General features: G+C 42.7%; 1 protein-coding gene across 6 annotated transcripts in view; it reads left to right on the top strand.

Annotated features, from left to right (window-relative positions):
• Positions 1-12,155, top strand: part of LOC121732424 (oxysterol-binding protein-related protein 3-like) — a 34,269-nt gene extending 22,114 nt beyond the window's left edge. For 3 of the 6 annotated variants that reach the window (XM_042122327.1, XM_042122296.1, XM_042122314.1), the window contains 15 exons: positions 553-710; positions 1,298-1,409; positions 1,609-1,700; positions 2,866-2,982; positions 3,482-3,578; positions 3,993-4,091; positions 4,984-5,204; positions 5,712-5,924; positions 6,272-6,442; positions 6,780-6,893; positions 7,578-7,716; positions 8,214-8,328; positions 8,741-8,863; positions 10,390-10,516; positions 11,432-12,155. In XM_042122327.1, the coding sequence (XP_041978261.1) occupies positions 553-710; positions 1,298-1,409; positions 1,609-1,700; positions 2,866-2,982; positions 3,482-3,578; positions 3,993-4,091; positions 4,984-5,204; positions 5,712-5,924; positions 6,272-6,442; positions 6,780-6,893; positions 7,578-7,716; positions 8,214-8,328; positions 8,741-8,863; positions 10,390-10,501 (1,883 nt within the window). In that variant the 3' untranslated portion in view covers positions 10,502-10,516; positions 11,432-12,155. The remainder of the gene's footprint in view (positions 1-552; positions 711-1,297; positions 1,410-1,608; positions 1,701-2,865; positions 2,983-3,481; positions 3,579-3,992; positions 4,092-4,983; positions 5,205-5,711; positions 5,925-6,271; positions 6,443-6,779; positions 6,894-7,577; positions 7,717-8,213; positions 8,329-8,740; positions 8,864-10,389; positions 10,517-11,431) is intronic. The other 3 variants (XM_042122305.1, XM_042122320.1, XM_042122333.1) reach the window with 2 other exon arrangements.
• The last annotated feature ends 2,078 nt before the right edge of the window (positions 12,156-14,233 follow it).

Below are 14,233 nucleotides of genomic sequence, written 5' to 3' on the forward strand. Positions count from 1 at the left end.
AAAGGACGCTTCGTAAGTATTGAGTAGTGAGCATGCCATGCCTACTTTTTTTAAATTGAGTTACCCTCTCTCACTCTGTATAGTTATGAATGCACATTTTGTTTCACAACTCAGATACACCTTATATTTTGTGCAAAGAATCTAAAGTATAAAATAGAATTTTAAACACACGCTGAATATGTCCAAAAGTATTTTTTACCTGAGAGCGTACTTAACCTCTCATATATATCTCACTCTATGTTTACGTAGCATTTGCCTACGTTACGTAGGCTACGTACTCGCTACGGTCACTTGTACGTTACACTCACGTTTATACGAATAAGCGTAACCTTCTGTTGAGCTCTAGTTGTAACTTGTAACATGTAAATTACTCAACAGCTCCTTTGAACTGAGCAAACGCACACATAAGTGTCAATACATAATACGGGATGTATTATGTATTGACACTTCCGTCTGCCATATTCACATTATTGAAATTTAAAGATCTTAATGAATACTTACATATCCAAAATATTGTACGTATACGCACTTACGTGTACGAATACGTTTCAGCGTGCGCGGCCGCTCGCCCGCAGTCCCTGCCGGGTGCGGAGGCTCTCAACGCGCCCACGAGCCTCACCAGCCTCAACCATGAACACCAGCTGAGAGATGACTTCAATGTCTTGGCTAAGGACCTGGTGACCACGCTCAAGGATGTTGTGGCTACTCTGGTAAATGTAATTTTGTATATTGTATGTTTGTGCGTTTCACGTGTATGTAATTTTGTGCTTAAAATGCAACTTAAATGGAAATCGGTATCTTGAGCAGGTTGATTGTTGACGTTTCATGATATAATAATAATAACAAACTGACTTGCTATTTGACAGCTGTTATTATAATAAGTTAACTAGACAATAAATAACATAATTTAAGTTTAAAATAAATGTTAAAAAGTGATTTAAAATACATCTAAAATGTTAAAATCTAAAATTATCACCTTTGGTTACTGCCGCGATGCACCGAAAGCCAGTAAGTAGGCTGGGATCGAGTTTTCCGGGCACCCGGCACACACAGAAAGGATCTCATTGTTTGAAGAACGGATGCGAGACCAAAATGCTGCAACGCGCGCCCTTACAATACTCTATTTACCTATTGATAAGATATCATGACATTATTTCGCATTTTGAAATGTCCTAAAATCATTATATTTTATTAACTTAATATTATTATACTTGAAAAGGTTAGTGGCAAAAAATAATTAAAATTTGTGAAATAATAGTAATGTGAGCTCAACTAAAGAAACTTCCTAATTTCTCAGGTGATGGAGCGTGGTCGCCTTCGCGCGGCGATGGAAGCGGGCGACGGTCCCACTGGCGGCGTGCTCACCGCGCTCCGGAACAATCTGTCCACCGCCTTACATCAGAACGAAGGTAAGAAATGGTGGATCAGTGAAATCCATAATAATATTGTAAATGCAAAGGGGATTATTATTATATACAGAACTACTTAAGATCAAGATTAAAGTTTTGTTTTAAATAAAAAGATTATGTCAGCAAAATGAAGTACTAAGAAAACTGTATAAATTATATCGCTCCCGAAGTATTTGGGTGGGTGTAATGAATCGTGAAGTGTCCTCCACAGAGCTGCGCGCGCGCCTCTCGCGCATACACGACGCCTCCGACCTCGCAGACGTCACCGCGCCGCCCCACAACGCCGAACAGGTGAGTGACATTACTATGACAATACAGGGTGTAACAAAACTAAGTGATAATAGAGTTTGTATGGGTCTGTGCAGCGCCACGATCTCGTGGCGGTGCTAGGTGTAGACCTCTCACTCCCGAGCATGGTGCGCTGCATGCTCGAGAGTGATGAGGCTTGGCAGGCGGCGGTTTCTTTCTGCGAAACCGTCCTTTCACAGAAAGAGGCCGTGGAGCGGAACAGAGAGGATGACCCTTCCTCCGTTCCGCTCCGCCGGCGTAGGACGGAAATGCGGAGGCGTCGCTATGCGAACCTCCAATGACTTCCATCCCCGTGCTCCGGGTCAGGATGGGAATCTGCTCGGCTTAGCTAGTCCCGACGCCGATGGGAACGCTTCAGTTTGCTAAACGTTTCCTAACTTTGGTGGAAGTCCGGTCCCTTTTAGGTAGACCGGCCGGTCGTAGAGGGAGTCCTGTGTTAGACAGATCCAGGACATCCCTCCGTATACGGCTGAAGGTAAACCGCAGGTGGTTTTAGTGGGTAAGAGTCCCTTTTACCCCTAGGGTGCTTCAGCTAATAACTGAAGCACATCTCCTACCCGGGGCACCCATGATGGGTTTCCCGTGCGCACAGTTTACTGTGAAAGTAGCAGCGCTGAAAGAGTATTTTTTTATGGGAAAATTCATGACGCTCGTGCGCTTACCCCCGTACAAATCACCAAAAAAGCTCTTTCAGCTCTGCTTCTAAAAAACTCTAGAGAAAGGACACATCCAAACCCTTAAGTATTATCACTTAACTTTGTTACATCCTGAACATTATTATAACGATTAACGAGTGATGAGTATGAAATGTTATGTCATTTTATAGAAGTGACACCGCACTGAGCGTAACTATGCTGGCGCAAAACAGAAAATGTAAATAAATAATAGGAAAAGCTAAAATGTATCAACACATGAAAATTCCTGGGATAAAATCAGAGATGAGAGAACATTAAAAAAAAATTGCAGCATAGCGATGCGACATATTTTTACGTGACATATAACTGTAGTGCCATCAGCTGTGCCGCGTATTACTTCCTGCGTAGTGCGGTCTCTTCGTTTTATACCAGTAATTTTGAATTAAATTGTATCAGAAGGGATTTTGTGAAAAATTAACTCTCAATAAAATAATTTGATTTGATGTTTCCAGAACCGTCGGTTTCCGCACTCGCTGAGCTACAGCTCGTCGTGCGTGTCCGCGTCGGAGTTCTTCGACGCCGAGGAGCACGACGACAACAAGACCGACGAGATGTTGGACGCCGACGAGGTAAGACTATGCATATATTAACACCGACCTAAATACGTTGTGTTTTCCTATACCCATTTTAATAAAAACGTTATACAATGTACAAGCTATACAATGTGTCTAATACTTTAGAAAACTAAAGTATTAGACAAGAATCGTCTACTAGACCTTTTATAGCGCATCCATTAGTCAAATTTTCTTATTATACTCTAGGCCGCTCGCTAGTGGAGAGAGTTCTGGGGCCGGCCGCGGCAGAGTTCTGTAGCTTTAAAAGTAGTGGCGTATCTACTTACTTGGACGTATCTACCCGAAGATGGGCTTCATCTGCCTTACAAAATATGTCCTACTTCCATACAAAAGCACTATAAAATAATATTCAGTAAAACTGGCTACCGCCGCTCTAAACCGTCCTCGATACAACCTTCCTTGCCATATAGTCAATATGGCAAGGAAGGTTGTATCGTTATACGAGTAGCTACAAGTAAAACAATAATGTTATAATACGATTTGTTAATAACAGGCGGGTGTGATCGAGCTGGACGGTGACTCGTCGTCTGAGGCGGGCTCACTGAGCAGCGACGACGCCTCCGCCAGCACCGACAACTCCGACGCCGTGGGTGAGTACGCACATTATATAATATATAGCCTTTGTAATGGGGGAGCAGTTTATATTGAAACAAGACGATGATAATTGATAGGTCTTCCAATACAGAATTTGCAAGACGATATGCGAAAACTGTTGTCAAAGTCCTTGTAATGTATGTTCTTGGTGTGGTTCATGAAATTCGATTTTAGTTCAGTATCTTCGTCTCGCTTCTGCATCGGTGAACTACTGAGAATAATCTGCAATTTTAGAGGAATACTAACGATCCATAAAGTGCTTTGGCAGCCAGGAAGAAATATGTCGTTTTTATTAAATTTTTAAAAAGTCCATTGCGGCCTTATATCTTCAGTACAATACGTTTGCTTTTATATGTATTTTGTTCTTAGCTTTATGCGATTATGTTATTGACACTGTGGCAAATACGTAGCTAGGCTTGGGGCCCCAAAAAAAAGGTCAACGCGCCGCAGGCTAAGTACATCCGGTAACGAGTCTAATAGATCTAAACGCAAGCATTCCAAACAGAAACGTGAGTTTCCTGCATTCAGCTATCCCTCTCTTTTTGGTATAGCTATCCCTTTTTAAGACATTGTGTGCTTTTCGTCCTTACATCTTAAAGACATCTGCATAAATTCGTACGCGTACGCACAAGTATACGCAGATTGCGTACGTATACGCAAATTTTACATTGCAAGCTCTATGTTTCATATTTATAAAGCTATAAGTGTGGTGTGTTGCTGTGTTTTGTTGTTTATATGTAGACACAATCACACTATACACATTTTATATTATGTCGCAAGCTTTCAATGTATATGTCAACATTTAGTCTGTCTATACAAACTTATGCTAGACGTTTGTGAATTTAATACAAGTTTTTACACATTTTAAATGTTTTTTTATTTGATTAATTGTCATTATGTTTACATTAATTCGTCTTTCTACAGTATTGTACAGTATTGCATTGCTAGTATTTGCTAGTAAATCCTATGTACCTGCTACATTTTTGCCATATTTTGATAGTATAGTTAATAGTTATGTATTTTGTTCAATTTTCTTTTGGCTTTGCGTTTAAATGTAGAATGTAGTTTATGTTGAAAGCATCGTGTGAGTGGTTTATTTTATAGAAAAGGGAAGGATTCATAAAAGCCAAAAAAGAAAATATGGGAGACGAAGAGAAGATAATCTCAGTGCTCAATTAAAAATACCCTAACGACGTTTCAGAGTCATATGGTTTTGGTCACTCTTAAGCCAGATACCATATTATACCTACTAACGTAGTTAATATGACATAAGTTTTGACTCATTGTAAATAATTAATAAGCAAACACACCTAACACGTATCAAATTCACATGATTCTAAAACACCCATAGACAAAACATTGTTTATGGGTGTCACAAGTCACAATATTATAACGTCACAGTACGCCGAGAGACGTCGACGACGGTGAACGGGCGTGCGGAGGAGCGTGTGGTGAGTGCGGGCGAGGAGGGGGCGGAGTGGACGCGGCGCACGCGCCTCCCGCACCCGCGCCCCTCCCCCGCCCCGCCCAGCCTGTGGAACCTCCTCTACAAGAACATCGGGAAAGATCTCTCGCAGATATCCATGCCGGTCACCATCAACGAGCCGCTCAATATGCTGCAGGTGAGCTTGTTTTGCACGCTAAAGATTATATGTCTGCACTACAATTTTATTGTTATTTTCTGTAACAACAATACAATATGTAAAGCCATATTAATGGTAACACGGTTGCACAATACATGAAATTCCCTAAAACCTATCAAGAAATTCTATGTTGTGCGATAGAAAAAATGTTTGAGCGCAAGAAATGTAAGTCACAACTAAGGGTGAAACCAAACGAGCGTAATTTGTGAGTTGTGAGTCGCAGAATTTCGGCTGGCAGAAATTCTGCTGCATTCAGTTTCATACCAAATTCGTGTTTGATTCACACGAGCGTAATTTTGTGAGTCATGATTTGTATGAAAAGATATTTACGTGGCAGAAATTCTGCGACTCACGACTCACAAAATAACGCTCGTTTGGCTTCACCCTAAGTATTACATGATAGCGCAACCGTCACACGTCATGTGCTTATGAGCAACAATCTTCATCTAATGAAATCCCAAGCAATAACCACTAATCACTTTACAGAGACTGTGCGAAGAACTCGAATACTCGGAACTCCTCGACGCGGCCGCAGTGTGTACGGGCGCGGCGGAGCGGTGCGCACTGATCGGTGCGTTCGCTGTGAGCGCGTACGCCGCGACCGCGCACCGCGCCGCCAGCAAGCCTTTCAACCCGCTGCTGGGAGAGACATATGAGTGCGTGCGTGCAGACCGTGGCTTTAGCTTTCTTGCCGAGCAGGTAATTTCAAAATATAGGTGTTTGCTTATTCTGTGTACACTGCACGTGTTGTAAGTTTGCTCTGAGCGTTTGCTGTGAGCGCGTAATTAATTACTTTTTTTATAATATAAGTACGTACGTGAATGCAATGCTTACGTCAACGCGTACATGTACTATCTATAAAGTTGTCGCTCGACTCTCGACACGTACGTTGAAAATTATAAGCTGTTGAAACGTGTGCATGGACACATGCATATTGATACTTATTTACTTAACTAAATCGACAGGAGTTGCCTAATACCCGATCTTTGAGATACGAGGATTGTGCCAAGGTCTTTACTTCAGTGTAATAAACATCTATTACCCAGGTTTCCCACCACCCGCCCGTGTCGGCGTGCCACGCGGAGTCGGCGCGCTGGGTGTTCTGGCAGGAGGCGCGCATCAAGACCAAGTTCTGGGGCAAGTCCATGGAGTTCCAACCGGCGGGCAAGGTGCACGTGCGCTTGCTCACCACCGGCGACCACTACAGCTGGAACAAGGTGTGTGCGTGTGTATCCGCAAGTTAGCTGATAATACATACAATATACTGAGCCTATCTTAACCTAGTCCATCATGGACATATCATTAATCAACAACAACTCTTTAAACCACTGAATCGCGGATGCTTCGGGGATAGGATATTGTCATTAATTAATATTGTTGTTGGTAAGTATTACGTATACGTCAGATTTTAAGAACTAGGAGCGTATCAGCGTTTGCGTCGTCTTTGAAGCTAAATTCGCATTCTTAAAGCGCGCGATGAAAACGACCATTGTAGACTAGATCATCTTCTCTTACAAAGTTTGTGTGTTTTTCATACACTATTACTACCCGCAGGTGACGACGTGCGTGCACAACCTGTTCGGTGGTCAGCGCTGGGTGGACCAGTACGGCGAGATGACGGTCACGTGTCACGGCACCGACATCTCCTGCAAACTCAACTTCATCAAGGTAATGTTACTAAATTACGTTTGCTCGCTGTGAAAACTCGTACATTAAGATCAATTCTTAAAAACGGAACGCACCCAGGATTACCCCTACACACCGTACTATCTAGGCGGGTTTAGACCGCTAAACCCACCTAGATAGTAAAAACGTAACGAAAACTTCGTCGTTAATCATCATCATCATATCATATCAGCCTATAGTCGTCCACTGCTGGACATAGGCCTCTCTCAATGAACGCCAAGATGACCGATCTCCTGCTACTCGCATCCAACATGGGCCTGCAACTAAGCGGAGATCGTCGTCCCACCTAGTTGGAGGTCGACCTACACCCCGATTTCCCAGCCTTGGTCTCCATTCCAGAGTAAGTTTACTCCAGCGATCGATTAATATTTTAATAGTCGATCGTCGTTAATGGCATCATCAAAAGCAGTTCATTGTATCAGACTGTCAACGACAGGTGCATTCCTCCGGGAGAACAATCCAAGACTCTTGGTGGGCCTAATCTGCAACGAATTTCCCAATGACGCTCGTGGCGGTACCCACAATTAGTGCGACATTCTTGCATCGCACTATCGAAGTTTTCTGAATACTCGCTCGGTCGGAAGATCTTCCCTTGTGGCCACCAAGCATATTTCGAAATACTTATGGTTAATGTGGCGCGCGTGCGCGTTTATTTATTGGTTGCAGGCTAGCTCGTGGTCGAACAGCCGGCACGAGGTGCGCGGCGCGGTGAGCGGCGGCGGCGCGCGGCTGCGGCTGCAGGGACGCTGGACCGAGGCGCTGCACGCCGGCGAGCCGCCTGCCGCCAAGTGTCTGTGGAGGCCCGGTGAGTGGGGGAGATGTGATGATGAATGTAGTTGAAATTGAGCTTTATTGATTAAGCATAAAGATAATCTCAAGATAACTCGCGGCGTAAGTGTCGATGATGTCGTGCTGTCGTTTGTCTACGATGTTTATGAGTTTATGATTCTCTGTATTTCGTCTATAGGTTATGACATCAGAAGTCACAATTTGCAAATGTAGTCGTAATTAACAATACAAATAATAATGTATTGTTAAGTCATAAAGCCGTGTCATGCTAGCTGTGTCATGTCATATAATAATATGTGGAGCCGTATGAGTTTGTGGCGGTACCCACAATTCGCCTAACATTCCTGCATCGCGCTATCGAAGTTTCGGAGAACGGCAAGATATATACGACGTCTGAAATGACGTCAGTGGGCTTCGGCCTGACCGATTATAACACCTCGCTCGGTCGGAAGATCTTCCTTTGTGGCCACCACACGTATTCCCACAAGGTACTAAAATGATGTTTGTTTGCAGGCGCGATGCCGGCGGAGCACGAGCTGTACTACGGGTTCACGCGGTTTGCGATGGAGCTGAACGAGCTGGAGCCCGGCATGCGGGACCGCCTGCCGCACACTGACACACGTCTCAGGTATACACATTACACACGTACACACTCAAGTGCACGCACTTACACGCAGCGCGCTCACACCCACAAGTGCCTCACGTACACGCAGCCACGCTCGCTCACACACACACACACACACACACACACACACACACACACACACACACACGCGCGCGCACACACACACACACACACACACACACACACACACTCAAGCGCACGCACGTACACGCATCGCGCTCACGCCCACACGTGCCTCACGTATGTCTCACGGCACAGTCCAGTCGCAGAGCGGGAGCAGAGCAGTCCGCTTGTCTAGGCCTTCTGTCGTTCTTTGACTTACGATACTTGTCTCTTTCACTGGCGCTCGAAAATGTCGCTATTGTGTACCTGTGGGAAGGAAAGTGTATGCTAAAACTCTTCACATTTATTACAGACCCGACCAGCGCGCGCTAGAGGAGGGCGACGTGGAGAGCGCGGAGACGCTCAAGCTGCAGCTGGAGCAGGCGCAGCGTGACCGCCGCCGCGACCGCCCTGACCACCGCCCGCAGTGGTTCCGGTGAGTGATGGTGGTATCCCAGCATGAGGCCCAACCGGCGCGCTAGAGGAGAGCGACGTGAAGAGCGCGGAGACGCTCAAACTGCAGCTGGAGCAGGCACAGCGCGACCGCCGCCGCGACCGCCCCGATCACCGCCGCCCGCAGTGGTTCCGGAAAGTGGACCATATTTCACCAACCAACGAAGGGTGATATATATCTTGTGACAGGCGTTTGACAGCAGATATTGCACATTTCACCAACCAACGAAGGTGATATATCTTGTGACAGGCGTTTGACAGCAGATATTGCACAGTCTCGCGCGTGAACGCGTAAGTGACGGTCACGATCACTGCTCACTTTTCTGTTACTAAATTTCTTAATACTTCTAACGTTATATCAAAAGTTGTGTGACTTACATGCCTCGAGAATTAATATTAATAATCAAAAATAATTTAACTTCATAAAGATAAACTGCTGTGTCACCTAACCTCAAATACGATGCATTGTGCAAAGTGCAAGGAAATTGTTACTGACTTCGTCCATTGTGGCAAGTGTGGTGGTCACTATCACTTTACTTGTGCTGGAATATCAGAGTCCAGCTACCGAAAACTGGGGCAAGAGAAGAAATCTGCCTGGAAATATACCGTGCCGCGCACAAGTGCAATCCTCGGACCCCGCGAACACTGTCTCACTGGCTGACATTTTATTGGAGATTAAAAATCTACGTACCGATTTTAACACGATGAACACCGACCTAAATGATATAAAATCAGATATATCTAGCACTAAACAATGTATGTTGGACCTGGATATGAAGTGGAGCGATATGCAGCAAAGATTCGTCGATATCTGTCTTTACCTTAATAAAATAAAAAAATAAAAAATAATAAAAAATCTATCAGAATGTTGTATACGAAACGCGCTCCCAAACGACGAGCAATGCTCGTCTTTCGAAAGTCTGTTCTTTAGTCTGCTATCGGAATCGGACGTCAATCGGAATTTTAAAAATGCCTAAAAGTGCCGTATTGAGCTGCAGAAATTTAAATAGAAACGTTGGCCTAGATAATGAGCACTTTTCTTATCATCGGTACGACACAGTAGCTATAATAAAGTGGCACGCTCGTTTTCATACAAATGGAGCGACATGCGGTATCTATCTTGATCTACACTCCAAATGTGTGCGGTAAGCAGCAAAATGGTGGCAAATGATGGTTATTATCCCAGGGCCTGTAGAACGCTGACGCTAACGATAACGCTACAAAATGTATGCAATTTGACATAAGTCATCGCTTCGCTAGCGAATACTAATGTCAAATCCATACATTTTGTAGCGTTAGCGCGAGCGTTAGCGTTTTGCCACTTGTCTACAGGGGCTGGCAACACTGTTGAGGTGTCATAGTACGCTGATGATGATGTATGATAAATGGAACAGGCAAGAACATTTTATTGCCTGTTCCATGCTCTACCGTTTTGTATGTATTTGGTTTATCTTGTACCCCTTCACCCCTTTCAACTGTTTCTCGCTCTAATCTCTCCCTCTCTCTCAGGCGGTCCGGCGAGGGTGAGGGCGGCGAGGAGGAGACGTGGGTGTTCAGCGGCGAGTACTGGCGCGCGCGCGAGCGGGGCTTCCCCGACCTGCGTGCGCCGCGTCTGTGGTGACCGCGCCCCGACACGGTCAGTGTGCCTGTCATGTTGACAGCTGTCAAATTTTAAAGCGAGAACATAGAGTATAGAGATCGCTCTGCATACTATGTCCATTGTCCATTTATATTTTAGGGTCTGTTCAAACCGCAACGCGACGCATTGATGCATTTCTAAAGGGGTATGAAGATTTTTGTATGGAGCCTGGCCGACCTACTGTCCGCTAAATGTGTTTTTTCGCGTTCACGACTATTATTTTCAAAAATGGATAGCCAACATCAATACAAACAAAAAATAATCTTGGACAAAACCGCGTAAGGTGTCACATTTCGAAGATTTGAACTGCCAAAGTTGCAATATCTTAAATTGGCAAAACTTTAGCAGCTCATATCTTCGAAATGTGACTCTTTACGTGGTTTTGTCTAAGATTATTTTTTGTTTGTATTGATGTTAGCTATCCATTTTTGAAAAAAATATTCGTGAACGCGAAAAAACACATTTAGCGAAAGTAGGTCGGCCAAAATCTTCGTACCCCTTTGTACCCAATTGAAAGATTTCAATTGCTTGAGACGTCTTCCAAATCTGTCAAATCCATACAAATTTAGAAATGCATCCACGCGTCGCATTGCGGTCTGACTGACCCTTATGTTTATGTATACTTGAAGTCCAACGACGTTAAAATTAAATTACGACTTTATTGCTGCTATAAAGATACCCATATAATTAGTAGCAATCGTAATTTTGGACTCCAAAACTGGGACAACTTTTGGAGAAGCGAAGAGGCAACCATAATATATATCTTACTTTCATTATTTGCCTCAGTTGTCTTGAGAAGCAAATAGATTCTCATAGTTTAGATTCTTTGTTACTTGTTTTTTTTTATCCATGGTATAACCTAAACTGATAGACACATTTTGCGATGATAGTAAACACAATATTTTTCAACAGATTGTTCAGCGTGAGGTGCTCTGCTAGTGGTTGTGTTCGCTTGCTTCGCCTTGACTTCGGTTGGGGTGCTTCGCCCCGCTTTGGTCGGGGGCTTCGCTCCGGGGCTCGTCTCGACTTCGCTCCGGTTAGAGTATTTGTTACTAGTTGACGGCTAAGTACGCGCGTACGCCGGGTTATGGTTATATAGATATATTATGTAACATGGTCGTGTACTGTTTACATAGGTATACAGATACGCTATACGGATTATATAAAATGTGTATAAAATATATCACATTATATTAAATCAATTACGGATATTTTCAGCGATCTGCTAATATTCAATCATAAAAAATTACAATGTAATGATTCTATTCTAAATATTATATTACGCTCTTTCTAGCGCGTTCAAGGTCATTGAATCGGGAAAGAGACGAAACGATAGTGCTGTCTTATTCTATTCAATTCTAATCGGTCTAAGTCACATGCTTGCATTACGCTTTCACGAATATTTACAATGATGTTACCTACACTATAGCTTCGTCTCTTTCTAAAAACAAGCCCAGAGTTGAGACAGATGTTACGGCCATGTTAGGAATTGGTTATACTAGTTTTTAATTTAACAAAACGTATATGTGATATGATAATCTTAGCTGTGAAGTGTGTTGTATAAGCAAGTACAAATTGTTTTGCCCGTGTATATAGAGTATGTGATTTGTGTAGTTTTTTTGTATGTTGACAGTCACGTGACAGTAATTTGACAGTTTCAAGATTGGGGTAAGGGATGAAAACGGTCTCAGAAATTATTGATGATAAAATACTGCAAAAAACATTTTTCATAAAGTTTCTGATGACAAAAACGTTATAAAATTGAATGAATCATTTAACTGTCAAAATTGAATCACTAGACTGTCAATATTCGACAGAATTGCGTATAATTGCGCATTATGAAACGTAATAAAAGGGAAATGTTTAATATTTGTTATTTTATATGTCTTATGATGATACGGATGGAGGCAATAGAATGCTAAGAGATAATAATTAATAAACTACTAAACGTTGTTCTTTTTAAGGGGTTTCAAGTTGGTAATGATAAAAACTCTCATTTCTTTTCAAAAGAAAGCTTTATTATGTATTTAAATCCGTTATTCGAATTCAATTCTATTTTAGATATTAACTAGCTGTCCCGGTGAACTTCGTGTCACTTTAAAACCTTACCTGGACTTCTACGAATATTTTAAGACTAAAATTAGCCCAATCCGTTAAGCCGTTTTCGAGTTTTAGCGTTACTAACACAATTGAAAATCCATTAATATATAATATATAGATTTTTATTGGATTTAAGGCTGTTTGCACACACAGCGAAACGTGATAGAACAAAATGTTGTGTTACAGTCTATTCAGACCGCAACGCGACGCGTAGATGCATTTCTAAATTTGTACTGCATTGACAGATTTCAATTGCGTGAGACGTTTTGCAAATCTGTCAAATCCATACAAATTTAGAAGCGTCGCGTTGCGGTCTCAATTGACCCTTAGGGTGTTCGCTGCGTTAAGCGTGCGCCTGACGTGGCCACGTGCGCGAGGCGTGTTTGTTTCATGTCATCCCATAGAGCAGCGCTGCGTTGAGCGTGTCAGCCGTCGCACGATTACTATGGCGAGCGCATGGTGCGGGCGCCTGCGGCGGGCAGCCGCGCCGGGCATACGCTCAACGCAGCGAATGCCCTTAGGGCCAACGCTAAAACACGGGCGGACTCGGGCGCGGCCGCTCGCTAAAAGCGTACGCCCGCGCCGTGTGCCCGCCGTACCCGCCGCGCGTGTAACAGTCCGTCGCACGCGCCTGCGCTGCCATACTATTTTTCATTATACACACGGTACGCGAGCGTGCGTCCGTGCGAGTTTTAGCGTTGGCCCTTAGAGTCTAACAGTTAGACAGTCGATTTGTTAGCAGCTTTTTTTCAGTTTGCGGCATTACGTAATATCATTATAAGTATAGAACATCCAAAGAGACAGACAGACTTTTGTTGCTCCATCTCTCTCTAAGACCATTTGAAGTATTTGACTCTATGTGTATCATCTGGGCAGTTTGAATCTTGGCAAGTCATAAAGGATCTCCTTGTAGAGTACATAAAGACAACAATATATGCAAATGAATTAAAAGACGATATACTAATTATTGTAAGATATTAAAGATATATGATAATAAAGTCAATTTTCTTATATAACGCTTCGTGTTTAGCAATAGCTAATTTATTTTTACCGAATGAACTAATGGTAACTCTCCCGTACTAATGAAAATATTTATACAATCAATTAAGCTATACAAAGTCCTTGTCTAATACGTTAAATTAGCTGTTTTATAGACTGACATAACATTGTATAGTATTACTTTTTTATTGGGACTAGGAGGCTTGTATCTATAACAAAACAAATGTCTTATCTCCGCACTCAGAGACATTTAATCACGATTAATTATCAATTTAATGAACTCTTCATTAAATTGATGATTAATCGTGACAGATAATTAATGTATGAGGCTTATGTGATTTTTTTTAATTAATTACATTTAAGCTACGAATAATGAAAACTAAGGAATCGTAACTGCCATACTATTACCGTTTTAAATTTGGTTCCTTTTGATCTGTCATGTAACGTCAGCCTAGTACCGCTCAAGGTCACCTAAATATTGCAAATGTATTGAAATGTGTACCTAAGGTACACTTTTTTGACAAGTATTGTGGAGCATGTTTTTTGACGGAGTTACTTTTCCTTAGTTTTTATTATTCGTAGCATTTAAGTAATTAATGTTCCACTCTGAGTGCG

Source organism: Aricia agestis, chromosome 1 (assembly GCF_905147365.1).
Source record: "Aricia agestis chromosome 1, ilAriAges1.1, whole genome shotgun sequence".
NCBI classification, from domain to species: domain Eukaryota; kingdom Metazoa; phylum Arthropoda; class Insecta; order Lepidoptera; family Lycaenidae; genus Aricia; species Aricia agestis.